Genomic DNA, 27,510 nt, shown 5'->3' on the forward strand with positions numbered 1-27,510 from the left:
TGCTTTTGCCGGACCGCTTTGGCGATGGGATCCTGGCAGCCAGCGCATGCCCATGTTACACAATATTATCTGTTTGAGTCTTCACAAGCAGAGCTGTTGACTGAGCAAGACTCTGTAATGTTTATGCTTTCTGGTAAACTTGCTGACTTCTTTTTTTCTTGTCTTTGGTGGGTTTCAAAAAGCTGTTTGTCCAGCGGCTTTGACATGAGCCTGTGTGCAGCTAAACTTAAGGAAACCGGGAGGGATTTGGACAAAGCTTATCTATAAAGGCCACAGGTCTGATGCCATGGGCTCGCTGGAAGCCATGGGCTATGCTGGGCTTCTCCATTTCCTCTCGTAAATGAAAACTTTTCACACAATTCAGAAGAGGCTGTAGTTTTGTACTAGGGAAGCGTTTTCTTGCTTGTGCAGATTTATGATTGCCTGACCCCGACCGTGGATCTGTTTATCTCTGATCTGCTTCCATACAAAGAAATGCCAGTTCCAGCCACTGCTTTGTTAGCACTGTCCTGACTTCAGTGTGCTCAAACTCAATGCTGCTTTGCTTGGCAAGGCAGCCAGGTGTAATGGAAAAAGCAGGGTCCTATCACTAACAGAGACTTACTCTGGAAAGCTGTTAGTCCTTCTCTGCTCTTGAGTGTCTAGAGAATATCATGACACTTCAAAGACTTTATTTATTGATATGTAGCGATGTATTTAATGGACTTTTTTCCTCTTTATGGGCTGCTTCTGCATATCTTAAAACAAGCCCACTGGCATAGCAAAGTTAACTATTGCCAAGGTCTGCGGAGGATGGGAAGGCTGCTGTTGCAAAATAGGAGGTCTGGGCTTCTGGTGTGCTGCTGCTGCTTTGTGTGATTGCATATTTGCATTACCAAAGGCATTGATTCTTCCAGTCATAGTCATGCCTGTGACAGTCTGAAGGTGCAGCTACAGGAAAGGGCTTGGAAAATAACTTTTATGCATCTTCTGCCCTTCTGCTGCATTCCTACGCTTGAATTTGCAAGAGCTGGAGTTGGTGGAAGCGTGTGCATGTGCAAACAGTGTGTGTGCCCTCATGCCCTTTAGCAGCTATGGACAGCTGAAAACGCCCTTCAAAAACCAATTGAACAGGTCTTGCTGTGGAATTGTATCTAATATTTGCAAGTATACAAACTAACTAATAGAAATGCTGTGCAAGCCCACAGCTTATACCCTGGAGCACAGCACCACGTCGCCGGCCCAGCTGCGGTCCCATGTGGCACCCAGCACTGCTCCCGAGCTGATCTCTGCTTTTTGGCACGTTTCTTTTGAGGCTCAGCATGCAGCAAAGGTAGCTAGACTGCAGCAGCCTGGGGTATTTCTGCTTCCAAGGCTGGCGTGGGCAGAGCGAACGTGAGTCTGTCCACATCCTCGGGGGCTTGAGCACTGGATGCAGAATAATGTTGCTGCTAAAGGAGGCAGGCATACATATTTCCATGGGTGTAGGGTAGTACCTTAGCTTACCTTTTTGGAAAGGAAATGATAAAGTGTCCAGGTTCCTTGGACTGTCGTTCTCGCCACTAATTGCAGTAATTGCTGCAGGGATGAACTTTGTACATGCAGGTTATCAGATGCTGCTTATCCCAGGGAGCACCCAGCCCGAACAGCCACAGGGGACGCAAGGTTGGGCCGGGGTAGCACCATGCTAGTGGGGTGAGCAGCAGGCTGATAAGAGATTTTGTGGATGGCGGATAGGTTAGACGAGGTGAGCTGAAAGGGAGGATGGAGGAGAGGAAGGTGTGCAACTCGGAGCAGCTGGAATCGCTGCCTGGCTCCCTGCAGCCTGGCTCCCTGCAGCCTGCCCCAGGCCACCTGGCCAGGGAGATGCCAGCTGGGTCCTGCTGCCTCCCAGAGCCAGTCCCTGGGCCCCAGAGCTGGGAGGATGCTGGGCCAGGCAGCGCCTGGCTGTGCGCAGCGTTCACCCCTCGCCTAGTGCAGCATTTCTACTCCCTTGGCCTGGGTCTTTTTGGCTGCGTTAGACAGGATCCGATGCAAACGTCGTTAGTCCTGTAGTGGCAGATGCAGTCTCCCTTCCAGTTCTGTTTGTTTGGAGCCATTTCCCACATGTCTAAAAATAAGAACAAATTGTCATTTCATTTCTTAATTTTTTTTCTCAGAACTCAACAGTGACAATCGAGGAATTTCACTGCAAGCTGCAAGAGGCGACGAACTTCCCCCTCCGGCCGTTTGTGATCCCCTTTCTGAAGGTGAGAGGGAGCTGGTGGGGCTTGCCTACGCTCCATGTGCCGGTCTGTGCCGCTTGGCAGCATGTCATTGCTGGGAAAGCTCTCGTTTCAAGCACCACAGCAATTTTGTTAAAGTCCAAGACAGACTGCACAGACCATAGCGGTGGCCATGTGGGACTGGCTTGCGGAAAGCTAACGTTATAACAAGTGGCACATATGTCTGCTTGTATGTTAGGGATAAAGGAGACAAACCAAGCTCCATTCGGCAGCTTCTGATCCTATAATCTTATTTGCAAGTGTTCAGATCTAGAATATTTGAAGTGTTGGCATACGGAGCATGTCTGGGGTGGGTAGATGCTGGAAGCACAGAGCACTTCTGTGCACTTGGTTTTTGGGTGCACCGACGTCAGGCCACCCTCAGCTCTCGAGAAAATACAGGTAAATCGGACAGTGCAGACGCCAGGAGCTGGAGGATCTTGAGTGGGGGCCATAGGCTCTAGGTGTTCTTGCTCTGAGGTATTATGTGCACAGAGCAAACCTTCTGCAAACAGCTGGAAACACCTTGCCCTCAGCCTGCGTAAACCAGACCCACACTTGTTTTCCAGGCCAACCTCCCGCTGCTGCAGAGAGAGCTGCTGCACTGCGCCCGGGCTGCCAAGCAGACACCCTCCCAGTACCTGGCGCAGCACGAGCACATCCTGCTGAACACAAACACCACGTCCCCCGCTGACTCCTCCGAGCTGCTGATCGAGGTGAATGGGAATGGGAAGAGGCACAGTCCAGACAGGTAAAAACACCTTTCGTTGCTCTGCCAAGTTCTTGAAGTCATGACTTTTGTTTCAACTTTGCTGCTGTCAAAGCTTCAAACAGCACCCAGGGCTAAACTGTAGGACCTTATCACTCCCAACAACTATTCTGGCTGTTAATAAGACACCGATGATTGCTTCTCCTGCACTGCGAATTCAGGTGGGGATCCTCTTTCAGGCAGGTTCTGTCCCAGAGGGACTTGTTGGGTAACACTGAAAAGCCTGAGCTGCAGAGCTGAGCAGTTCTCCGCCTCCCCGGGCAGCGAGCAGAGGTACTGTCAGGGCTGGGAAGGATGCGGTTCATTTTCACCACTTTTATTCCAAGTTAAAAGTTGTTACGTAATTATGTGGAGCATGCCTCGAATTTATAAAAACTGTGAAATTTTAATTTGGTCATGCTCGGAAAGATGAATCACAACACTTGGGCATCTTGAACTTTCTCTTTGACAGGGTCATTTTGTGGATTTGTTCACAAGTTGAGCATGTTTGTTTTAGCTCCCTGCCTTTACCCTCTGGTAGAATCATCGCTGCCCAAACTCTGCTGATTCAAAATCTGCATCTTTCCCTTTCCGAGTACGTTTATGCGGTGCTAACGAACACCTCTCTCTGCCGGTGTGGTTGCAGAAGGGAAGACAGCAGCTTTGAGAGGGAGCCGCTGCCAACCGAGCCTCCGGCCAAGAGGGTGTGCACCATCAGCCCGGCGCCCCGGCACAGCCCTGCCCTGACAATCCCCCTGATGAACCCCGGGGGGCAGTTCCACCCCACCCCACCGCCCCTCCAGCACTACACCTTGGAAGATATCGCGACCTCCCACCTCTACAGGGACGCCAGCAAGATGTTGGAGCACAGAGAGATTCGGGACAGGCACGGCGGTCTTGGTGAGAAAGACTGGAGGGCTTTTAGTCGCAGAGGCTGTGAGGTCCAGCAGTTGAGCTTTGACATTGGTCCCTGCTTGGCCACTGGCACCCAAAGCTGTGTAATGCTGGGCCCATCCTCAGCAGAGTTTTTGCAGGGAATTCAAAGAAAACAACTGGCCATGGAAGGCTAAAAACAGGAAGATTGTGAGTTTGTGTTTCCCTGTATACATGTAAAGACTGGAGGTGAGGATGAGGAGGAAGGACCTGGTGTGTGAGTTGAGTACAGCCAACCCAGCAGGCAAGAATGGAGGGCAGGGAAATAGAAACTAACTTTTCCAAGATCACTAAAGCAGGAGAACAGAGCCTGACCCCCCCCGCCCTGTTTCTCCACAGGGGTGTGTGGGAGGTGCACGCTGTGTTTCCAACAGGGCAGCCTGAATCACAAGCTCTGAGCTCCTGTGGCCTTATAATAAGGGAGCCAGCTCCCCAGGCAGGTCAGATCCAGACCCGTGAGTGGATTGTAGCACTTCTGAAACAGTGACGCAGACAAGGATAAAAGCACTGGCATGGAATTGCCCCTGTAGAGCCACCTCCTTGAGATGTGTTTTAAAATCCCAGCTATATGTAGCTGGAAATACAGCTCTTCATTATTGCTTCGGGGCCACCTTCCCTCTCCAGCACTGAAAGCACTCAGTCCATCTAATCACTCTTCTGGCTGTGGTTTGTTGCAGGTTTGAATGGAGGATACCAGGACGAGCTGGTGGACCACCGCTTAACAGAGAGAGAGTGGGCTGACGAGTGGAAGCATCTCGATCATGTAAGGATTGGCAGGAGGTGTGGGAAGCTCTGTGGGATGCGGCAACACAGTGCTCCGCCTGCTCCAATTCATTATTTTCTTGTTAATGATACCATGTCCAGGCTTTCCTAGTGGCTTGTAGAGGAACAAGCCACTACAAGAAGATGGATGGTGGGGAGGGCAGATAGGAGCAGTAGCACTTTCCTGGCAGGTTTTCTCTCCCCATGGTCAGTGGAAGCCTGGTGGCTCTGGACGAAGCATCTGGAGCTGGGGAGCTCCTCCTGCAGAGCACGGCCATGTGCTGCCCTGGCTGGCTGAGCAACCCGACCCAGCCTTGTCCCTGCACGCGTCTTTTCTGCAGCAGCCCAGGCCACTGCTGTACCGACAAGCATGTAGGTGTGCTACATGCATCAAGAATGTGGAGTTTACAGAATAAGTAAATGCATCATTATTTTTTAAAGACTTTTTTTCCTGGGCTGCCAGCCTTTTATGGGCCTCAACTAAGTACCAACAGCAAGACTTGGTACTTCTGGCAGACTTTCTGCAGTCTGTTTTTTCCCTCTGAGCAAGGCTGCTCATCCAAGCACTTCACTGGAGTGTTTCCCCCAAAGAAATGGGACTGAAATTCAATTTTGGTCACAAATGCAGAGAGACCCCATGCTTGCTTATGCTCTAAAGTTGATACGGGTTTTTTTGGGGGGGAGGGGGCGGGGTAGTAGAGATGCCATAGCCAAATAATTGTGAGTTGGGATGCAGCTATGGAGAGCTGGCACCAGGATCACAGCCAGCCCTTGCATGGACACCCTGTTCACATAGGAAAGGGGATTTTTTTCACCTCCACCTTTAGAAGCATGGCTGTAAACCTCCTACGGTGACCAAAGCCCCAAGGAGCAGGTGTGACCGCCTCCTTCCCAGCTGGTGCTGCTCAGCATCGCTGCTGCACGTGTGGGCACGGGACCTGATCTTACCTGCCTGTTTGAATACTGCATTATCCGAAACACTGTGCTCAGAGCCTGTTCCTGTGAAATGACCTCATGTTTCATCTTCCTGGAATGGTCCCTGCGGTTTCTCCAATGAGAAATTCAGGAGATGACCTCATCGGTGGGCAGCAAGACTGAAAATGGGTTCCTCCCTGCAGGCACTGAACTGCATCATGGAGATGGTGGAGAAAACCCGGCGCTCGATGGCCGTGCTGCGGCGCTGTCAGGAGGCCGATCGGGAAGAGCTCAACTACTGGAAGAGGCGGTGCAGTGAGACGGCCGAGCCACGGAAGGCAGGCAGCGAGCTCATCTCCAGGCAGCACAGCCCCAGCAGCTCCGACTCCATCGGCAGCGGTAAGCGAGGGGTGGGTGTGCTGTGCCAGGACCTTTTTAAGTAGGTGTCTAATTACGACAAAGCTATATTAGGCATAAAGTGATGATAATATATTCAAATTATAATATAAATTAAATCCTTAAGCAGCGCATAACTGTTCTCAAAGCTTTGAAGAGAGAAAAGTCATGGGACGTGTGGAAGCTCCTGGGTGAGCTCCTGGAAGCAGTGTTTGCTGAAGGCACCTTTGGGAAGCAGCAGCACCTTCTGCTGGTGCCAGGAGAAGAGCGTCTTCCTTGTCCCTGAGCTGTACGTGCTGACCAAACCGAGCCAAGTTCATTCGAAGCTGAGAAACCAGAGGGTGAAAAGGCAGAAGAGGTGGTTGGTTCCACCCCTCTTCTTCTTCCAGTCTGTCTTGCCTAAAGGATTTTAAATGTCAAGATCTCCTAATTCTAAAAATACTGAAGACTGCTGTAAGAACTACTACCTGAGTTATTAATTCTATTTTTGTATCGTGAGTCAAATTAACTTTATTAAAGCTGACTATTTTTCCCCTCCAGTATGCAGGAGTTTTGACCCTATACAAGAAACAAATCTAAAATACTGATTTTATGCATTTGGATGCAATTCTAATTTCTATCCAAACAAATATGCTGCAAATAAAATGCTGGGGGGGAAAAAAAAAAAAAAAATCTGGTCATTCAATAATAAAAAATGGATGCTTTCTAACAATAAGAATAAATGTCAAACTGAAAATCTCAATTTGATATATATTCAACTTGTTTGTGTACAAAATAAAGAGTGAATCCTCCTGCATGTCAAAAAGAACCATCCAAATCGGAGCCCAGCCCAGATTTAGCTGCAATTGAACAAGTTTTGATAGTTCCCAGACAGTAAGAACGAGTATTTCCTGGGAAAACAACAAGTACACAAGAAGAAGAAACTAAAATAGAATATATCAATCCGAGTTTCTCAGAAACCAAGCGCCTGTGGCTCAGCCCTAGCTGCAGAGCAGCATGCGGCGAGCCCGCGGGGTGGCTGGGCGTGCCTGTCAACCTGCTGAGCACAGCCAGCTTTTAACCCTGCTATATTTAAGTATATCATGACTAATATACTTACAAACCCATGTTAAAGGTGATTTTTTTTTTTTTTTTTTTTTTATATTTGGAACATTGTTGATGCTTTCTCCCCTCATGGGACCTAGGGCTAATTTTCAAGCTCTGTTGCTGTTGTGAGAAGGTGCAGTTAAACATCAAGAAGCATCCCCAGGTGTGCTGCAGGCTTAAATAACCTCACCACCTTCCTGGAGTGCTTTGGTTCTCCCACCAGCCTTTGACATGAATCAGATTTTGTTTTGACCCTTCAGAAAGTTACTCTGAAGCCTTAAAAAAAGGGATGCAGATAGAACACAGGATGAGGCTTCTGAAAAGCTTCGCTGTGTGACTGCAGTCGGTGTTTAGGTCCTCGCATGGCCGTCCCCATCTGTCACATAGGCTCTTCGCTGGCTTCTGGGTGCTGGGGAATGTATACACCTCTCACTGTAAGATGTCTTGCAGGACAGTTTGTCCATCAATTCAAGCCTTTGATTGCCCCTGGGAGTGGAAAGTGCTGCGTTTGATATAAACTGCTGGTCGTATAGATTGATGCTCAAAGTCGCTGGACAGTGCAGATGTTTGATGGCATATAGTTATAAGCATCACCTGTTGTTACAGAGTACCAGGAGATGGAAATGGGTTATACAATGTCATAAATTATTCAAGGCACTAATTAAATGTTGTAATTTATCATCTGTGTGTTTGATGAACGGCTTTAACTGTAGAAATTCTCTGCTTTGAGTTTTAGCTGGTTAATTCCACCCTGTGCCATGATGTACTGAGGTACCGCTGAGCACTTAAACAGCAGCTGGGTGAGACAAAGCTTTGCCAACCTTTTCCTATGTCCCTTATTCCAACAGATTCTTTGCGGGAGTTCAGCAGCAGGTCGGGAACGGGCTACGTCACTGAAGAGATATGGAAAAAAGCTGGTAAGTGTTTGCTCGTAACCTCAGCGAGGGATTCTGCCAGATCAGTTGAGGTAAACACAGATGCTGCAGATTTGCTCTGCAGAAACAGGAGAAGCCCAGCTGCAGGAACGCCCCAGGATGTGCACATCTGGCTACCAACGCCCCCAGCCTAGGTTTTCCAAAGGGCTCTGCTCCTTCTGTACAATGCCAGCGGAGATCCCGTGGGGCTGAGCCTGACCTCACTGCTCCTCAGGCGGGTGGGTGAAGCTGCTCTCTTCTTCCAGAAGAAGCTGTGAACGAGGTGAAGCGCCAGGCCATGTCGGAGGTGCAGAAAGCGGTGGCGGAGGCTGAGCAGAAGGCGTTTGAGATGATTGCCTCTGAGAGGGCTCGGATGGAGCAGACCATCGCGGATGCCAAGCGCCAGGCCACCGAGGATGCTTTCTTAGTGATAAATGAGCAGGAGGAGTCTACAGAGGTAAGGTGCAGGGAATGTCCTAGGAAGGGACTGTCAAAGACTCACAAAGTCTCCAGGTCCTGCCCAGCAGTGACTTGGAGCCTGCGGGTCCGCCGTCCCCTTTCCTTTTAGAAGTCTCTCTCCCATCAATAACGAAAGGGATGCACTGATAAAAAAAACCTTTTGCTTTTGATTTTGCTGGCAGGGGAATCAGCCTAAACAGTGCCTGCAGCACCCATGTGTGCGCAGCAGCCACATGAAGGCACCCCTGGGCACTGTGAGCTGGGCCCAGTGTAACGACCAGGGATTTCTTGGGATTGAGGGAGGTGTGGAAGCAAACGGAAAGGGATGCTGGTGGATGCAGCTCTCCACTTAGCTCAGAAATCTGCTGTTGGTGGGGTACTTGATCTGCGCAGAAAAGGAATTGCCGTTTGTGGGCTTTAAAATAGCACAGGGTAGAACCTAGGCTTTAGGTGAGGCTATGTGTGCCTGATGGTCTGTACCACGTCCTGTAGCGCTGCAGACCTGCCTGGTGCGTATATACTGTCTTGGACGTTGTTTCACTGGCTCTCAAAACATGGGCCCGGGCAGCGTGTGGTCACCTCATCTCCAGAAACAGGCTCCCCATGTCTCTTGCTATGCCGCGCCTGTACGTACGGGGATAGGTGGGAAGTGTCTGTGCGGGGTGGCTGTCCCTGCGTTACGGAAAGGCTCGTAACACCTAATGAGACATCTGCACGTTGGAAAAGAAGAGGTAACTCTTAGCTTGCCATAGCCGGCAACACCTGCTGAATGGGTGTCTTAGAGAATTTCTTTCTACTCCTCAATCATTAATTATCGTCACAGTTGCTTAACTGGAAGCTCACTTTGTTAAGCTTTGGAGATCTCAGCTGGACTGGGCAAGGAGAATTGCATGGCTAATTCCTGCACTGTCACATCCCATCCACGTGTGGTTTGCTTCTTGTTTTAATTTCTCTGCATGAATGTAAGAGCAGAGGCTTTGTTTCTGCCGAGCAGAAATCTGATGGGAACGTGGAGTTAATGTCTGCTGGGACTGTGCAGGCAGCGAGTCCACTTCCCTCCTCCTGGGGGGTTTCTGTCCGCCCTGCTGGCCGGGGCTCGGGAAGGCCGGGTGCCAGGGTCCCTGTGCACGGCAGGAACCATGTAAATATTAGGTGGTATTACAGAGAAGTATGTCTATACTATTTCCTGATTAAATCACTGCAGGACGAATGCACCCATCAGTAAACACATGATGGGAGTGGGTGGAACTGCTTGGGAAGCCACGGAAGAAATGAGACAAGTAATGATTTTGCCATAGGGGAATACCAGAGGAGTGTCCTCTTCCTCCTCCGGCTGTCCCAGGAAGCAGTGCAGGACCTCGGGAGCAGCCGAGCATCCCCCCGCCAGCACGAGTCCCAGTTCCCCGGTACCCAGAGCTCTTCTCTAAAGGCCACGCTGAAAAGCTGCCACGTGTTCTGGCACACCATGTAACCTTTGAAATACGGTTTAAAAACACCACTTGAAGTGTAAACAGCTGTAAAGCAGTGACCCAGTTTTCCAAGAGTTACCGCAGGCTTCGGTGGGGGTTTTTCTTGGTCACGAGCCCTGCTTCTCTAGGGGAGACCAAGGAGCCATGGGGATGTGCTGGCTCTGGAGCAGCTCGCTCCCAACCAGCTCGCTTTGGCACTTTGCTGCTGGCCCATAAACCATCGCCGGGAGCTGGTGGCTCCGGTGCGCACCCCGGGAGCGAGGAATCTCACTGCCCTTCCCTGCAACAGGTCCGATACAGGTCAGCATCTCCCACCACCCCACTTTCCTGCTTCAACAGCTTTTTGCTTGTGGTTGCAGAAGTGGTGGCCAGCGAAGGGTGCCCTGTTAGGCAGGATTAGAGGCAGGCAGGCTCTGGCAGAGGCTGCTTTTCCACAGCTGAACTTGCCCTCCCCAGTATGCGATTGCTAACACACGAGTCCAGCTGCAGGAAAGCTAATCCGCCTGCTCCCCTCCTCGGAGCAGCTGCAGCCGCAGCTCCCGGCGCTGGCCCCTTGCTCCCACGCTCATAAGGAAGCGGTGGCACACCGTAAGCCCACTATCTGATAGCTCTCCCAGCAGCCAGAGGCGCCTTGCTCCGCTTCCAGATTGAAGCTTGGGCTCTGGCAATGCTTCCACCTGGCTGGGAGGCTTTCAAATGAGCTTTTTCTTTTCCAAATTAGCCTGCTCTGACCTCTTGTGCAGCTAGGCAGGGTGCAAAGCAAATGGTGCCTGTGCAGCATGCTGTAATCCCTGCAGAGAGCACTTGGCTGGGAGCGATACCAAAATAGAGCTGCTTCAAACAGGAAGTAAAAAGACCGAAGAACAGCATCTGCAGCGTGTTTTTTAGTCCTTGCCTGCTGTTTCCTCTATGCATTTGGGTGGGTCTAGGGGAGAGGATGTGACCAGTGCAGTCTGGCAGGCAGTTTTGGGCAGAGCAGAGGAGTAGGGGTTAGTACCCTTGGCAAAGGGCTGTGAAATAGCAGGGATTCATGGATTGCTCATTTTAATATTACTAAATCTAGGCCAGAGGGGAATGAACAGTTCCCTCCAGAGCTATTGAGTCAGCACTGTCCTCCAGCTCTTGGAAACTAAACCCATTTTAAAGTGTGGCGTCTTTGGTCTTGCAGAGTTGCTGGAACTGTGGTCGCAAAGCCAGCGAGACGTGCAGCGGCTGCAACATCGCCCGGTACTGCGGCTCCTTCTGCCAGCACAAGGACTGGGAGAGGCACCACCGAATCTGCGGCCAAGGCCTGCACGGCCAGAGCAAGCCACTGGCTCTGCCCACGGGCCGATCAGCAGCCGCCGCCGCCAAGAGCCTGGACGGCGTGCCCAGCCCGGCCCTCGAGAAGACTTCGGCGACCACCTCCCGGTCCTCCACCCCGGCATCCATGACAGCAATAGATACGAACGGACTCTAAAGGGGAAGTTTTGGTTCAGTCCATTTGATTAGTTTCCCTGGGGTTTTTTTAAGCTGGAAAAAAAAAAAAACACAACAACTTGTATCACTTGACACATTTGACACATCGCACCGCCGCCTCAGAGCGCCAACACTCGGGCTTTGCCATCGCGTTCTGCCTTTTTTCTTTTGTGGCTCATGAAGAACTGGGGCTGGCCTTGCCCGCGGCGCCTCCGTGCCCGTCCCTCTGCAGGGGGTACCAGAGCATCATTTGGGACCTGGAGGAGGCCGGGCACTCGCTCGGGGGGGACCTGGACTCGGTGGAGAGCGCTGCTCATGCACATGGGAGATGCTGAGCCCTGTCCTCACGGGTCAAACTTGCCCAAGCTCCTTTCCTGAGGTGCCTGAGCCGCCTCCTCCTCCAGCTAGCTTTCTCCATAACAGGCATCTATTTTTTTTTTTTTTCCCTTGCTCCCAGACGGTGACGTCTCAGATGGCCATGCTGGCCAGTTGGTGCTGTGAACAGACCAGAGCCAATCTCCCAGCAGGAGCATCTCGCCCTCTAGTGCAATGGCAAAAGCCGAGCCCTCTTCTCCCGCTGGCAGGTTGGCAGCTGATGGTTGCAGAGAGGGAGGAGAGGATTCTTCTGCTCTAAACCAAATGTCAGTACCAGGGAAGGACGGACGGTCGCTTCTGGGTGGCCTTATTTTAATCCTGTTCTGTGATGGGACAGCCAGTTGCGTGTTACCCTGGGTGGGACCTTTGCTGGGGGAAAGCGCAGAGCAAATCTGGATTGGTTGTGGGCGGTTATTGCCCTTTCCACCTGGGTGCCGTTATTTTGCTATGCAGAAAGTGTTTGGTTTTTTTTCACTGCATGGAAGGTGTTGGTTTGAGAGTTACTGCCGTTGTTTTTAACCACAGAGATCCTCACGCGATTGTGATGGGTTATTTATAGTCTGTTCTCTCCACGCGCATTGGCCAAACTGTTAAAATAAATGCAGGACTTGGTGTCCTACGTTGGTTCTTAGCCCCAGCCCCAGGGGGCTTCTGCGGTGCTGCTCGGATGCCGGCTGCACTCCTCCGCAGAGATGCCCAGGGATGCGCAGTCACCACCGCCTCGTCCGGCCTTCAGAGACCATCCCAAAAACGCAGGCAGAGAGCAAGGTCCCACGGGGATGCTGTGGTCAGCCTGGGGAGATCCATCGCTCGGAGAGTCCCTGCTGTGGCGTGGAAGGAGGGGTTCAGGGCAGTGCAAACCCTGTAATCGGCACCGACCCGCAGAAGGGCTGCTTCGGGGCACAGTGGGGCTCATCTCAGATGTTTCACGGAGGCCATCAGAGGCGCGGCCCGTGGGAGGGATGGGCACGTGCCCCCTGGGGAGCTGCACCGATTCCCCATGCTGCACACAAACGGGCTCTAGAAAACCATCTATTCAGCAAAGCCATGTTTCCGTGACTGTTTTTGTATGATTACTGGGCTGGAGCCCAATGGGGCGAGTAATTCCCAAATTATTTTTGATCACTTTTTCAATTGGAGGCGAATAATAGAGATGTAATGAATCGTCATTGAGTTTGCAGCAGTGTAGCTGGCTGCTGGCTGCCTTGGGGATAAACGAGCGATGTGCTGAACCAGCTTTGTCCCTTAGGGAAAGCCGTTTCGGAAGCTGCTGTTGTGGGATAGAGCGGGCGGTTCCCGTGTCTGCAGGGTTTTATTATGCAAAAAAAGCCACAACGTCGCCTGCTGTTCAAGACAGCTCTGGAGCGGCAGCTGACTGCATCCTCCAGGACACGGTGCCAGGGCTCCCGGCTGCGGCAGAGCCCTTCGCACGGACACAGCTCCTCAGAGGTGAGCACAACGGTGCTGGGCTGTTGCAGCCCTGAATTGGGGTGGCACTTGAGCCCCAGCGGCCCCGGGAAGGCGTCACCCAGCCCGGAGGGTTTTACCCCAGGAGCGACGGAGGCAGCAGGGTCAGCCCCGAACTGCAGCAGCCCTGCACCACCCCACGTGCTGTGCCCCTCGCAAAGGCCCTGGGAAGCGGCTCTGTCTGCGCCGCTGCACCCAGGGCTGCAGCGTGGAGGAGGAGGCCGTGTCGAGCGGGGAGGAACAGCAAACGCTTAGGGCTTGCTCCCCGGGAGCCGGCGGGGCTGAAGGGCTCCCCTGCCCTAATGGGATGCGTGCAAATTCGGAGCTGCCTCAGGTAAATAAAGTCCAGTTGCGACGTCCCCATCCTCACTGCAGTCCTGACCGTACACTGTGGGTCAGCGGCAACCAACTGCCCCCAGGTCGGACGTGGAAAGAAAAGCAGGGCAGGGCTGGAAGAAATTGTTTGTAAATAGGTTGTCTTCCATAATTCTCATGCAACTTTGATGGCCGTGTACTAAAATTAACCCCAGTGTAAATGAATGAAATACTAACAGTCATGGTTAGAACGATTGCTTCTTTTTTTTTTCTCTCTCTCTCTTTTTTTTTTTTTTTTTTTTTTTAAACATGGAATGATAAATGTGAAATTCGGACATGGGAAGACATTGGGTTGAGGTTTCCATTTTTTTTGACATTTAATTCTGTAATAGAAATTTGTTACTTCATTCCTGTGCGTAACTTATTTAATGTACTGTATAAAGGAACCCAAACTGTTACAGATGTATTTAGTTTGTTCTACTCAAAAGTAGTCAATAAAAAGACTATATTCATCATACAGCTCCCCCTTCCTCTCGCAGGAGCAGAGGTTTGCTGCCGTGCTCAGGCCGCTGGCGGGGTTCCTGTGGGAACTCTGCTAGGCCGTGGCCAGGGGAGCCGTGTGGGACGAAACCTGCCTCCCCTGTACCCTGCTTCGCCCCGACCCTACCTCCCCTGCGGGGGTGATGCTGCTGTCGGTCCTGGGGGAGCTGTCCCCTGCAGCTCAGGAATCCCCAAGCCAGCGCCTGCTGCAGCTCTGCCATTCGTGGCTGCCCGGGTGCCCAGCTCTAACCCACGCCTGGCCGTGCCCGGGCCTGGCTCACCCCTTACCCATGGCCCACGGCACAGCTCTGGCCCCCGGTCCCCTCCTGTGTGGCTGCCATGGTGGTGCAGGGCCTCAGCTGCCTGAGCAGGGGGCTGGAGCCGCCTCCTCTGCCCCATGATCACAGCAAATTGTGGCTTTGGCCAGGGAAATGAGCAGTTACCAATAATTAGGTAAATAACTGGGTGCTGGGAGGAGGGGTCCCACATGGCTACGTGCTCACCCCATCCCTGGCAGGAGAGCATTTGCTGTTTGGTTGCCTGAGGCTGCCATGGGACGGGGTCTGACAGTGCCCATCTGAGCTGGCAGCAGTGGATACTCCTCTAACGAGTTCTCCTGATCCCAGCTCCACAGATCACGCCCGTCGTCAGCCAGGTCACCCTCCCTGCACCCCAAACCCGGGGAGCCCCTGGGAAGCTCCTGCTGGGGCAAAGCACCCCAAACCCAGCCACACCCCTCCCCACTGTGGCCCCACGGTACCAGGGCAGAGGGTGACACTGTGCCCAGCACAGCTTGTATGCAGTGTCCCCGGGGTGGAGCTGTACCCACTGCCCCGTCAGCCACAAATTAACTGCATTTTAATTACTGCACCTCAGGACCCGGGAAGAAACAGTCAAATTAGTGTTTCTGGGGGTGCTGTGGGGCCAGGCACCCAGGCGCACGAGGGCCAGGGCGCGGGTACCTGTGGTGAGCTAGGTGAACCATGCCGGGTGTCGGGGACAGGCAGGGTGCAAGGGCAGTGGCATTTCCCATGCCAGGAGGCATTTGCCTCTGGGCATTCACTGCCCTGCCGGTCCCTGCCTGCCATGCCCAGCCCCGCTTGCCCTTGGTAGCACTTGCTCTGTGCTCCAGTGCATCTTAGAGCAGCTCAGCAGAGGATCTGCTTCTCCAGCACCAACAAAGAAACCCCCAGTGTGCAACCCATGGGCCGGGGGGGCTCTGCTCCGCTGCAGCCAGAGGGGCTTCCCCACTCATCTTGTGCCCCCGCCACTGACTCCCATCACCATTAATTCAGCTACAACCTCTTCTGGGCAGCACTGAAACTGCTGCTAACTCTGGTTTATGTTAACTGAGCTGCAGGATGAAGCAACAGAGCTATTAGCCACACTTGCCTTCCCCCGGCGGTGCGCAGTGGTTTACTGGGGGGACGTGCACAGCCATGGAGACGGCGGGGGGGGCACCAGTCCAGTCTCACAGCCACTTCAATGGCTGCACAGGCTGCTGGCATGGCCAGGGCCGGATCTGGCACGCCTTACCAGAAATACTTAAATTTTTTTCTATAAAACACTATTCACAATCCATACAAGGCGGCCCAGCTCCCTGGGCAGAGCCGCTGCTGGCCCAGGGTGGCTCTGGCAGGCTGGGTGCGGGGATGCCACAGCAGGCCAGAGCCATGTCCCCCAGCCTGTCCCAGCACCCTGTGGAGCCTCGGCCTGTCCTCAGAGCCAGGAGGAAGAGGAGCACGGGGAGGAAGAGGACCCAGGGTGCGAGAGGGGCTGAGGGCTGCCGGGACACAGCACCCAGACCAGTGCTCCCCCAAGGGCTGGGCTGCCACCCCTGAACACGACTCCCATGAGCGCTGCTGTGAGCACCCCGCTCCCCCAGGCAGCAGGAGACTGTCGGGGCGGGGGGGGGGGGGAATAAATAAATTAACATTAAAAGAGCAAAGGAGTAAAACACTGTCAAGGACGATGGGCAGGCAGCCCCCACTGGTCCACAGGAGGGGACGAGGGACAGGGAGGTGACGAACACAAGGGAAAGCGATGGCTGTGCCAAGGGCTCCGCATCCTTCCGCATGCTGATGGCGTCCTGGAAGCAGCCACCCAGGGTCAGTTGTTGTTCATGATCCACCAGGAGGCTGGGGAGAGAGGGGAAGGGGTCAGGGATGCGCGGTGTTAAACAGGGGAGGGGGATTGGGGTGGCAGAGGCGGGGGATCTGGCCCTGCTTGGGGGCAGCTGAGGCTTTTCTGCAGATCCCTGGCACCCAGCTCTAAAGCACCCACCACCCCGCGGCAGGGAGCACAGCCATGGCATGGCCGGGAGATGGGTGATCTGCTGCAGCTGCGGTGACTTCGGCAGGGGAGCACTGGGAATGCAGTCAGTGGGACTGGCAGGTCAGGAGGAGTATCACCAGCGTGGGATTTAGTCCAAATTAATCCGTGTTTCATGTTATTTTACACAAGACCTGAAAGCGATAGCAACCCGGGGCTTAATTTGGGCTTATCTGTCACCAAGCTCTCCCAGTTCCTCACATCTTGTTCAGATTGCTGTCGGTACCATTGGGAACATGCATTTTCCCTGAGCTAGTCTCAGCACCGCTGAGCTGTAACCTGGACACAGCCACTGGGAATGACCAGTCCCAGTTTGAGAGCATCCTGGTTTGAGAGCATCCCCCAGGCAGGGGAAAGGCCCCGCAGCGCTGCCAGCACACACAACCAAATCTGCCACGGGAAACAGGTCTCTCTGGTTTGAAAAACACAATTTAGGTCACCCCCAAGCCGATCTTCTGCTCTGGAGGGAGCCCAAGTGCCTGTTCCCCGCACTGCTCCTGCCCTCAGCAGACCACCCAGAGCAGGAGCGTGGGCCTGTGGGCGTCCCGCAGCCCCCCAGGCCAGCCCCACGGCCCCCCCTCACCTGGGAAAAGCATGGTGGTCAGCAGCTCCGGGGACTCCAGCAAGCTGATGATGGCCTGCTGGAAAGTCTTGCTGCAGCTGGACTGCAAGTGGCTGTAAAACAGGAGTGCAGGGTCAGGAGGGCGCAGGGCTTGTGCGCACCTTGTGCTGTAGGGGAGCAGCTGTGCGCCAGGATCCCTGCCCACACATGGGGAACAGGGCTGCCTTTGCACCACCCAGAGCAGGACATCCACTCCTGCCCTGCCCCCCAAATCCTTTACCAGGGTCTTCACCCCCTTCATTCCCCCCACCCAGAGCATCTGGACCCAGCCCCACACAAGGAAAGCCTCCAACCTTCTCCATGAAGTCACGTCCTGCCAGAACTCATAAAGGATGAAGCAGGCCTCGTCCGTCAGCTTGCAGGCAGACACGCTGCGGGGACAGGAGTGACCCTGAGATGGGGCCTGGCAAGGTGGCACGGTGCGGCCACATCAGTCCTGCCAGGCGTGGGAGCGAGGGGCACAGGTCTGCACATGAGCCTCAGCACGAGGCTTTCAAAGAGTGGTTTGGATGCAGCCACTATTTGTGGCTGCCAGGGCCGGCACACGGCTCCAGGGGATCCCGAACCCAAATCCTTCATGCTTCGTAGTTCCTGCAGCCAGGCAGCAGAGGAGCTTTACAGCTATTAAACTGCTCCTTGCTGCTGCCCAGGAACCACCATGTTAAGTGTTTTATTAAGTATTTCTTAGCGTGTCCCTAGCACTGCAGCACACAGCCTGATGAAGGAGTGAATCCTTCCAGCCCTTTGGAGTAGGTGTGTGTCATCCCTCCCCCTTCACACAGCGAGAAACTGAAGCACAATTGCAAGGAGCACAGCACAAAACCACAGCTCGCTGCCCCCCAAAGTGATGCTGTTTCACCAGGCGATGCTTCCCACGCTGCCTTCTGCTGGAGGAACTGGCTGGGGCTTTCTCCAGTCCATAAGAAGATGGAGAGGGAAGCAGCAGGGAGGCGAGAGAGCAAGGCTCAGGGTGCAGAGCCTGGGGAACCATCTGCACTCAGCTGCAGCATCATGAATTCCAGCTGAGGATGAATGTCTCCTCCAGCTGCTGCTAAGGGCTGCAGGAAGGGACCAAGCCCTGGGGGGGAGAGCAAAGCAAGTCACCCGGCAGCTCAGAGGCTGCAGCCCCCGCGCAGGGGCCGCAATGCGCTTTGCAATTCCCTGGCGTGAACCAGGACGGCAGAGTCTCCCCAGGCTTCGCTCCAGCTTTCCACTCACGTGGAGAGCCTGCCCATGCAACGCTACCCAGTTGTCTACACTAATAGTTCTCATGACAGAAAAGCCCACCAATTCCAAAGAAAAAAAATACCATTATTTTCTCTGCCACACGTGTCAAAACAAGTATCTTCCTTTTGTTTGGACTGAAAACGCAATTTTGTGCTGTTGGAACTGAAGAGCTGAAAAATGACACTTTAAAGGGGAACAACACGAACATTTCCCACTGAAAGCGGCTTGAAATCTCCCATGGGAGAAGGAAAGCGCCTCTCAAAGAGCAGCTGTGCAGTCTCCAGGGACACGCTGGCAACAGCCTCTCACTGAAGTCAGACCTGGGCTCCATCCTCGGCAATGTCTGGAGCTCCAGAGCGGTGCTGGGGGCAGAGCCTTGGTCTCATGCGGGGGTTAGCTTCAGGTGTTCATGGCCACTTCCCACCAGCACTGCACACACTTTACATAAGGCAACGCTGTGACATGAGCTCTCCCCTTGACTTTTCCCCCACTACTTTCAAGTCCTTCAGTGCTGGAGGAATCCACGCATCCTCTTACATGTGCATGCCACAGCCATTTGTGCATAAAAAAACAGCCTTGTCCTTGCCACACGCTGACAAGTGGTTCTTGCTGAGGGAACGTGCAGCAAGCAATGGGACGGTACCGCAGGCACTGTGACACTGTCCCATCCTCTCTGCAAGGTCAAACCTCCACATGCCAAGCCCACCCATGCACCGACTAGCACAAAAAATACTCTGCAAAAAGACCCCTTTTGTCCCCCAAGGGTGCTGTGTTAAAAGCTCCTGTTTCTGGGCAAGCCATGTCACAAAAAGCCCCCACCACCTGCCACACTTACTGCAGGCAGCTGCTCTGCCCGGCGGTGACCTCCGTGTAGGACCTGAACGCCTGGCGAAACTCCTCAATGTTGCTGGTCGCCACCGAGATCTGCCTCTTCGCCACCAGGATGTGCTGTGAAGGGACAGCGGACAGGCAGCATCAGGGACTCATCTGCCCCTCCTGCCCTCCCTGCTCCCACCCAGCTGCGGGACAAGGCGGTGCCGAGCAAGAACAGCACCGCGGGGGAACGGGGGAAGCTGCAAGAAGGGGCTGGCACCACAACGCTGGGGATAACGCCAACTTAAAGTGACTTCTTCCTACCTGGGCAGGTTGCCTTTACAACGAGGACCACACCAACAGGAGATGCTCCATCCCCCAGTGGCGGGGTCCTGCTTTGGGGCTTGCTGCAGTTCCCCATGTCCTTCCCCCAGCAGAAAGGGGCCTTGGGACCCCTCCACTGGGGCTCTGTGTGGTCTGCGGGTGCTCGGAGCAAACCTGGGGGATCTGGGCACTCACAAGTGGAGCATTGCCTTCCTCTGGGCTGGCCAGGGGCACTGCCCGGGGCTTTCATGGACCTGATGGAGCTCCATTTGCCCTGTGGATGGTCCCACGCCCAGCTCACAGCTCTGAATCCCATCCTGCTACATCGCCGAGCAGTGGACCCCCCACGACATCAAAGCCAGCAGCTCACCCAGGTGACTCCAGTTGCGGGGCACAGGGGCTGCGCAAGCACATCTGTGCGAGAGAGGGGATCTGTGCACACTACGGGGTTACCTACAAACAACAAGCAGCAGGACAGGGACTTACTGCATCTCTTCCTTTGCACATGGCTTCCTCCTTCAGTGGCTCCAGGCGTGGGCTCTGTATTTAACACCACAGGAAAAATCATCGTTACTGGGAGAACTTTGCAACAAGATAAAATGTGGCAGTAACCCACAGCCTAGCTCAGCTCAGCGTGACAGATGGGTACCGCTCTGGGGACGTTCCTTCAGCTACCCAGGAGAGAAAAGGGATGCGACCTGCACAGCTGTGGGGCTCGGTGGGTCCAGACTGACTTGTCAGATCAGCACAGGCCATGGAGAAGCCAGGGGAGGGTCAGCACAGCTGAGGGGAGAAGGGGGGCTTTGGAGACACCAAGGGATGAGCAGCCTTGCGAGTTTGGGTCTGGTGAATGGGTGCAGCTCTGTAACAATGCCAGGACCAAATACCAGGGCTGGTGGCACAGGGAGAGGTCCCAGCGCCAGCCTGGCCAGCACCAAGGTGCGGGGCAGCCCCCAGCCCACCTCCCCTCTGCCACGCACCTTGCACTCCAGCTTCTCGATGAGCTGTTGGAGCCTGTTGATCTGTGCCATCCACTGGCTGTTGTCTTCGACACAAACGCCTGCACAGGGAAGGGCAGGAGTTATCACCAAAACAGTTTGCTTTTATCACAGCAAAAGCTTGCTTAAGACTCAGAAAACCACAAAAGCTTCAAGACCTTGGATTTAAACCAAAAAACTGATTTGGTTTTCTCCTGAAACTTTTCCCACTACTTGAGAGATACAACATCCCAGAGAAGCTCCAGCTGGTGTCTGGGTGCAACAGTCCAGGCTCTGTCCCGGACAAGCCCCCGCTGTCCCATGCTGCTGCTCCCACACCCACTCCGGGCTCCAGTGGGGCAGGGGCAGAGACACCGAGCCAAGGGACAGCCGGGCTGTGGATACCTGTTGTTAGCATCCCAGAATAGGGGTCCGTTGGAGACAGACAGATGTTCTTCTGTCCTCTGCGCCCGCATCGTCTCCCTGACCTCAGGCCAACCGAGGTCTCGGATTTCTTTATGTCCTTTCTGAAAGAATAAAATGCAAAGGGGGGGCTGGAATCATTCACTATATGGGTCAGCTTCACAGTGGCTTGGAAAGGGCAGATCCTGCTCCCAGATGTACCCCCCCTAGGGGAACCCGTGAGTCCTGCCTCATGCTGTGACCCCCACGAGCGGCGGTGGGGAGAGGGGGAGGACGGGAACATCCCACCCCATTACCTCTCCTGTCCCGCCTGCTCCTCCACGGTGTCCACGGCACACTCGAGCGAGGCCTGCAGGGACTGCAGCTGGTGCATGGTTTCCCGCAGCAGGAAGCGGGTCAGGAACTGCTCCATCTTCGAGGAGGTCTCATACCTCTGTGGGAAAAGGGAGAGGATCTGTCAGATGCCCCTGACCCTGCGTGGGGGTAGCAGAGCTGCATCTAGGAGGGGTTGGCCCTTAAATAAACCCAACAAGGTGGATTCCAACCAAATTTTTAGGCATCATAGGAAACGACGACACTGTAGGACAAAAGCATCCTCTGACTGCACACCTGTGAGGTCACATGCATGGTGTGACCCCCCCCTACCACGGCCCCAGCACAGCCCCTGGCTGGCACGGCCCCGGGGAGCCGTGGGGGACCACAGATGGACACTCTGAAGCCCTAAGTTAAAGGCTGCTTGCAGAAATAGCCCCCAGCTCCAGGGAGGGCTCCAGGGCAGGCAGAGCCAACGGTTCACACACTGCTCTGCTTGCACCAGGGCTCTTGGGACAAGGCTGGCAGGGCACAGACTTGGGGTCAGGCTAAGGAGAGCCCGCAGCAACCCCCCCGGGCGCAGGCAGCCCCTTCCAGTGAGCACCCTGCCACTGGCAGGGCAGGGCAGTGGGCTGGTTTCGTGCCCTCTCTCCCCAGGAAGACAGTGCTGAGCCTCTCAGCTCCGATGGGAAGAGATCCCTGCTGAATTTCCAACGCACGCCTGCTCACAGCTGACTTGCTCTTGCGTGAGAGCTGCCCCACATCGCAGCCCCACATCACCCACGGAACACGAGTGACAGGCGCCAGGAGGATGGCTGCATCTGGCTGTGAGTCCCAGCCAATCCACCCTACGGCGCTGGAGGGGTGTCCATAGAATCATAGAATCGTTAAGGTTGGAAAAGACCCTTAAGTCCAGCAGGAACGCAGGGCTGCGTGCCCTTTCCCCACCACTCTCCTCCCTGGTCTGACGTGCAATGGGACGCCACGGGCATTAGTGCTGGGGGCAGGTAGAGGCAGGTCCGGGGGGCATGCAAGAAGTGCTGGGGAGAATGAAGTGGTCACCGTGCATCCTGGCAAGAAGGCAAGCTGGCCCGGAGAGCACCCAAACAGTAGGTCAGGATGCAAGCCATGCCCCAGGAGCAGGTCTGAGAAGCACAGAGAGCCAGGGAAGTGCCTGGACACACACAGAGGCACCCCAAACTCCCTCCTCCCTTTGCCAGCTGTGACCACAGATCCTCTTGGGCAAAAATCTGGGTGCAATGACCAGCCGCAGCCCAGAGCATGGCTCCTTTCCACGTGCCATGGGTTCTGCAGGCAGCACCATGCCCTGAAACCTGGTCCAACCACCCTACTTTCCCGTCCAGTTTTCACTTGCTTCCTTAGAACCCCCTGGAGTTTTGTCCTTGCACTGTTAGACGACTCAAGGGCCTGGGGCAAATCTCCAGCCCCCAGGGATGGAGACAAGGTACCCAAGGAGGGATGCTCAGCAAGGCAGGGAGCGAGGAGACAGGAGGAAAGGCTGGGGCACATACCCAGAGACAGACACTTCTAGGGCAGGCACAGTTGTCCTCCACTGGGGCTGAGCCACAGGCTCCTTTGTGGAGCAGGTACCTGGCCTGGTTTGCCCCCATGAGACCTCTCTTGTTCCACCGCAGGCTGAGGCTCTTCCTCCCTCCCCGGTGTCCCTCAGTGCCAGTCACGCCAAAGCCTGCAGTCATCACAGGCAATGGCAGCAGCTTCACCTGGGCAGGCTGTGCAGGCCAGAAGCAGCCCAGGTTTGTGCTGAGGACCGTGATGCTGCATCCCTGCAGTTCAGGCGTGACGGGGGAGACCCAGCAGCATCCCACTACTGTTGAAAGCACAGTGAGCTTCACCATAGCACCCAGGACTTACCCACTCAAACACGGCATCGTTAAGGACTAGGACAGCATGGAAAACCTGTGGAGCCACCTCTTCTTCTGTGGCCTGAAAATCCTCCCAGAGGAACAGCCCGTGCTCACAGCTGACTCCCCTTCTGGCCCCTTCACCAACAGGGAAAAGTTGGTGGAGGTGCTTTTTGAGAGCTTCAGGGTGCCAGCCCTGTATACAGCTAACACCAGGTTTCTCTCCCTCTGTGCCTACAGCAGTCACCAGTCTGGCCATGGAGGTTGGGGCAGGAGTGTCCCATGCCACCTCCGTCTGCCTGGGCCAGACCTGGAGGGAGGCCACCTACCACCTCGGGGTGGCTGGTGGCTTCCTCTCCAGCTACCTGCACAGCCTGCTGATGGAGAGCCCCAACAGCCCCTCAGTGCTGAAGGCCTTGAAGAAGACAACAGTGATCCAGCTGAAGAAGCAATACTGCTATGTCTCCATGGACTACAAAAACCTCCACAACCAAGGTTACCATCATCCAGCCAGATTTCAGGCTCCTGATGGGCACTGGATAACCTTGGACAAGGAACGGTTCTGTTGCCTGGAGCCGCTCTTCCAACCGAAGCTACTCCACCAAGGCTCCCCAGGGCTCCACCACTTGGCCTTGCAGAGCCTCCAGAAGGTACCCGACCATGCCAGGAGGGACACGGTGAGTAACGTCGTGCTGTCAGGGGGCCCCTCAATGTTTTCTGGCTTCCCAAGAGGATGTTCTTAGAGCTGAATGCCCTGTTCTATGGCACAGGCTGCCAGATTCAGGTCCTGACGAGCCCAGAGAGGAGTGCAGCAGCCTGGGCAGGGGGGGCTCGATGGCAGTGTCACTCATGACCTCTCAGCATGCATGGATGGCAAAGAGTGAGTACCAGGAGCATGGTGCTGAGTACACGCACAAGATATTCCAGCACGCAGACAACAACCGTGCACTCGAAGCATCCCACTGGTGGGGCACAGCTCCTGCTACAGGAGGAGGGTCTTCTTGCTCCGGGCAGAGCTGCGGCAGTGGTGGTGACTGCGGGCCAGCTTCTGCGCTGCTGCAGGTGTGCAAAGTCAATTCAAATGCTCTAAAAGAAGTAAACCGCTTTTCATTTACACTCCGGGTTATTTCTATGCCTATCCACCATCACTCTAATCAGCATGTGTTCTATCAATCAGGCTGGCAACACAACCACAGCTTGTACTGTGAATTCAGGGAATGCTGACTGTCTGCGTACAGCCGGTCAACAGCCAATCCCCAACGCTCCAGGCTGGAGGCCATGCACAGCTAGAGCACTGCAGCAAAGCTGTCCTTTTTGAATGCACTGCCTGCAGCTGCGAGCATGGGGAAGGGGGCTGCTCCAGCAGGCAGGAAAGCTCCTTCCTGCAGTCAGTGCAGCAGGACCCCCGAGGTCAGCAAGGAGCCACAGGGGTGGGAGGAACAAGCTGAGAAGGAGAAGGTCCACACGGCGCCTGCACTGCAGCAACTTTACTATGCAAGGTGATTTCTGATCTTGGCGCTCAAGCAGCTCAGCACTGGCTACAGAGGATGAGCTGGTGAAAACCAGGGAACCGAATTCACCCTTTGTAATTTTGGTATAAAGGTCATTTGGTGCTTCAGGGAGCCGATTCAGCTCACTGAACAGGCAGAAAAGCACTCACCTGGCTTTGCTGCTGCTTTAGTGAACTGACTCAGCTTAGCAGACTATTAGAGAAGGATCAGAGGTTGCATGGGGGAAGCAGCTGGTAAGCACTGCCCAGCTGTCATAGCAGACTCCTTTCCCCATGCCCAGCCCCCATGCCCAGCTCCTCAAGGAACACAGGAACCACGGGACATCACTGTGAGCATTAAGAGAGACAGAAGTGGCAGTGGGAGGTCAAGGAAGGAGTCTCCACATGATGCAAGAGGGCTGGTTGCTCCACAGGAGCATCCATCAGGAGAGGTCAACCCTTTCCTTCACAAGATGAGGAGGCAGACTGGACCAGCCTCACCTCTGCCTTCCCCATGGTGTCCTCATGTGCCCCCAAGGCTGTGTCACAGATCAGGAACCAGGCTGCCTTGACCCCCCCGAGCACCACGAACTCCCTCTTTCATGTCCAAAATAGAGCCCAGCAATGGTACCACATTACTCAGGTCAAATATTTCCAATTCCTACTGTGTTTCTCTCCAACACACAGGAGAACTGAGGATCTTGAATTCCAGAAGCTCTGCACAAAAGCACATGGACGTAACCCTCCTGATGCTGGTGTCAAAAATCTGTTGAGGAGCGGGGGCAGCAGGGAGCGTCTTGAGCCACACGTGGTTTTCTGGTTCCTCTGCACCACAGCCGAGCCACCAGCCCAGTCCCGGAGCTGTGTCCGCCTGGGGCTGCTGGCACAGCTGCAGCTGGCCGGGAGGGGAAGGTAAGTGGAGAGGATGCTCATCTACTGAGCGCTGCCAGGGCTCATGCTGGAGTGGGTGAAGGACAGCCACAGCCACTCCCCACACCCCACCGCCACCTGGGCAAGCAGAGCCCTCCGCCCAGCAGCCATGGGTTTTCATCTGTGCTTGAAAATGAATCTCAATTTTCTGCCACAGGATGAGGATGGCAGCGAAGCCAATCCAATGCGGCCATGGGAAGCTGAGCTCCAGCTCTGCATCTCCGGGCTTTCCCCAGCGACGCATCCCACATGCTGCCACAAGCCTTCCTTCCCCACAGCCCCAGAAGATGGAGAGCATGGGGCTGGGGACCCCAGGCAGGGACCCTGCCGCTCCCCCTGCCCACTCCTTCACCTCCTCACTCCCAAGGGGTGCAGGCACCAAAATCCCCCCCAGCGCCACTCCTCTGTGCTTGCCAGCCCAGACACGCATCCCCTGCTTACAGGGGAACAACTGACACTCAAACCTCCCCACGACAAGCCTGAGAAAGAAAGGTGAAGAATACTGATTGACTGAGTCCCCACTGGGGCGCAGCGGAAAGGATACATTATTCATCCATCGCATGGCCAGGCACAGCACGTTTCATTTCGGGAGCTGGTCCAAATCCAAATGCTGTCACCCCTCTTGCTGCACAGAGGGCACTTCCCACGGCAAGCAGCCTCCGCAGCCACATGGATCCGCTTAATGAGGTGCGTTCCCATCTCCGATGCATCCTCCCCAGCCTCCCCACTGGGGCCGGCTGTGGCCCCCACAGCCTTGGCATATGGATGCTTCCCCTTGCACAGGGACCAGATGCTTCTCCCCAACTGCATCGCTCCCCTTCAAAGGGCCAGGTGCCGGGAGAAGCCCCAGCTTCAAGCCAGCCTCCCAGCACTCCCCATCCTCTCAACTTTCATCCTGAGAATGGCCTAATCCTGATGTCCTCTATGGATGACGTAGGTAGATGGAGTTTTATCACAGGAGCAGGCAGCTGCTCCCAGCGACATCGTGTCACAGCTGCGGGGAGCACGTTCAGCCTGCCCTGAGCCCTGCAGCTGGTGCCAGCGCAGTCCTTGCACCCCAAACATAGATGCACAGGCACCAGCCTGGGGTGCCACCCCCCAAAACCCAACTACCAGCCTGGGGTACGCCGTGCTCAGAGGGGACTCAGCTCTGAAGCTCGCTGTGCAGAGGGCTCCCCATCCTCCTGGTCCCAGCACACCCCAGCCCACCTTGCGAGGGCAAAGCAGGATCCCACGCAGACGCGTCAGTATTTTGGGCGAGCATTGCACATGACAAGCCAGCTGCTTCCTGTCTCTCACCTCATCAAACACAGCACACCCAGGGGAACGCGCCCAAGAGAATGATGGAAATGACCATCTCTCAAGAGAGCCCCAAATGCTGTTTCACCCTTCTGCATCGACTTGGAAAATTTCATGCCAGGGGAGGGAATCAATTGAAAATGCGCCTTCTCTTCGGTTCAGCTGCCCGGCCTCCCTTGCAGTCCTCACTTGGGGGTAAACAAGCAAAACCCTCTTGTCAGGTGTTTCACCACGCAGTTCAAACCCCTCCGTAAATACAGGCTCAATAAAAACGTGCTCTGTCTCACTGGGCACAGCATTTTCTGTTCATAGCAAAGACTCATGGAAAGGAGTCAAGGAGGAAATAACTCAGCAAGCACGAGACAAGGCTTTTGGGTTGTGGACTGGTATTTCAGCTCCGTTGACTCAGATGAAAATCCCAAAGTTGCCAAGAACTGCTGTAATTCTGCTTTTGAGAGGTTTTATTAGTTTCTTATGATGATAAGTTAAGCTCGAGACAGAGTGGACTAGGTGATCGTATAATTCCTGCCAAAGAAGACGTAAGAGTGCCTGACTTGGAGAGGTATTTATAGATTAGTTTGCAGTGTCTGTGAAATGGAGAGTGGAAAGATTTTAGTATGTGGGTCCCCTGTAAGAAATATCAGACTGTTTCCCAAGGTATTTCCACAGCTCACTTCTTACTCTGACACTATTATATTGCAAATGCAAAGCTTAGCCACTGGATAAGCTGTATTTAGTATACTGCAGCATAGCTATCAACAGTTATATTTTACAAATGTAAGTGCGAATGACGGAACTTG

General features: G+C 54.5%; 3 protein-coding genes across 6 annotated transcripts in view; 2 read left to right on the plus strand and 1 right to left on the minus strand.

The window, feature by feature from the left end:
- Positions 1-11,384, plus strand: part of CBFA2T2 (CBFA2/RUNX1 partner transcriptional co-repressor 2) — a gene marked incomplete at its 3' end in the record, with an annotated part of 63,791 nt that extends 52,407 nt beyond the window's left edge. For 2 of the 3 annotated variants that reach the window (XM_082325924.1, XM_082325926.1), the window contains exons 4-11: positions 2,139-2,228; positions 2,813-2,994; positions 3,638-3,891; positions 4,602-4,687; positions 5,805-6,000; positions 7,932-8,000; positions 8,264-8,454; positions 11,094-11,384. In XM_082325924.1, the coding sequence (XP_082182050.1) occupies positions 2,139-2,228; positions 2,813-2,994; positions 3,638-3,891; positions 4,602-4,687; positions 5,805-6,000; positions 7,932-8,000; positions 8,264-8,454; positions 11,094-11,384 (1,359 nt within the window). The remainder of the gene's footprint in view (positions 1-2,138; positions 2,229-2,812; positions 2,995-3,637; positions 3,892-4,601; positions 4,688-5,804; positions 6,001-7,931; positions 8,001-8,263; positions 8,455-11,093) is intronic. The other variant, XM_082325925.1, reaches the window with a different exon arrangement.
- Positions 11,385-16,123: 4,739 nt separating this feature from the next.
- NECAB3 (N-terminal EF-hand calcium binding protein 3) overlaps positions 16,124-27,510 on the minus strand; it is a 28,908-nt gene continuing 17,521 nt past the window's right edge. The window contains exons 6-13 of one of the 2 annotated variants that reach the window (XM_082325928.1): positions 21,094-21,230; positions 20,780-20,901; positions 20,378-20,457; positions 19,884-19,937; positions 19,096-19,208; positions 17,327-17,404; positions 16,995-17,086; positions 16,124-16,218 (exon numbers count right to left, since the gene is read on the minus strand). In XM_082325928.1, the coding sequence (XP_082182054.1) occupies positions 16,190-16,218; positions 16,995-17,086; positions 17,327-17,404; positions 19,096-19,208; positions 19,884-19,937; positions 20,378-20,457; positions 20,780-20,901; positions 21,094-21,230 (705 nt within the window). In that variant the 3' untranslated portion in view covers positions 16,124-16,189. Of the gene's footprint in view, positions 16,219-16,994; positions 17,087-17,326; positions 17,405-17,767; positions 18,112-19,095; positions 19,209-19,883; positions 19,938-20,377; positions 20,458-20,779; positions 20,902-21,093; positions 21,231-27,510 lie in introns of those variants that run through there. The other variant, XM_082325927.1, reaches the window with a different exon arrangement.
- ACTL10 (actin like 10) lies at positions 23,039-23,845 on the plus strand (the record flags this gene model as incomplete). Its single annotated transcript, XM_082325673.1, is given in 3 exon segments — positions 23,039-23,232; positions 23,234-23,718; positions 23,721-23,845. Coding segments are annotated over 3 exon segments (804 nt in total).

This window comes from Platalea leucorodia (assembly GCF_965183815.1).
Source record: "Platalea leucorodia genome assembly, chromosome: 13".
In the NCBI taxonomy this organism is placed as follows: domain Eukaryota; kingdom Metazoa; phylum Chordata; class Aves; order Pelecaniformes; family Threskiornithidae; genus Platalea; species Platalea leucorodia.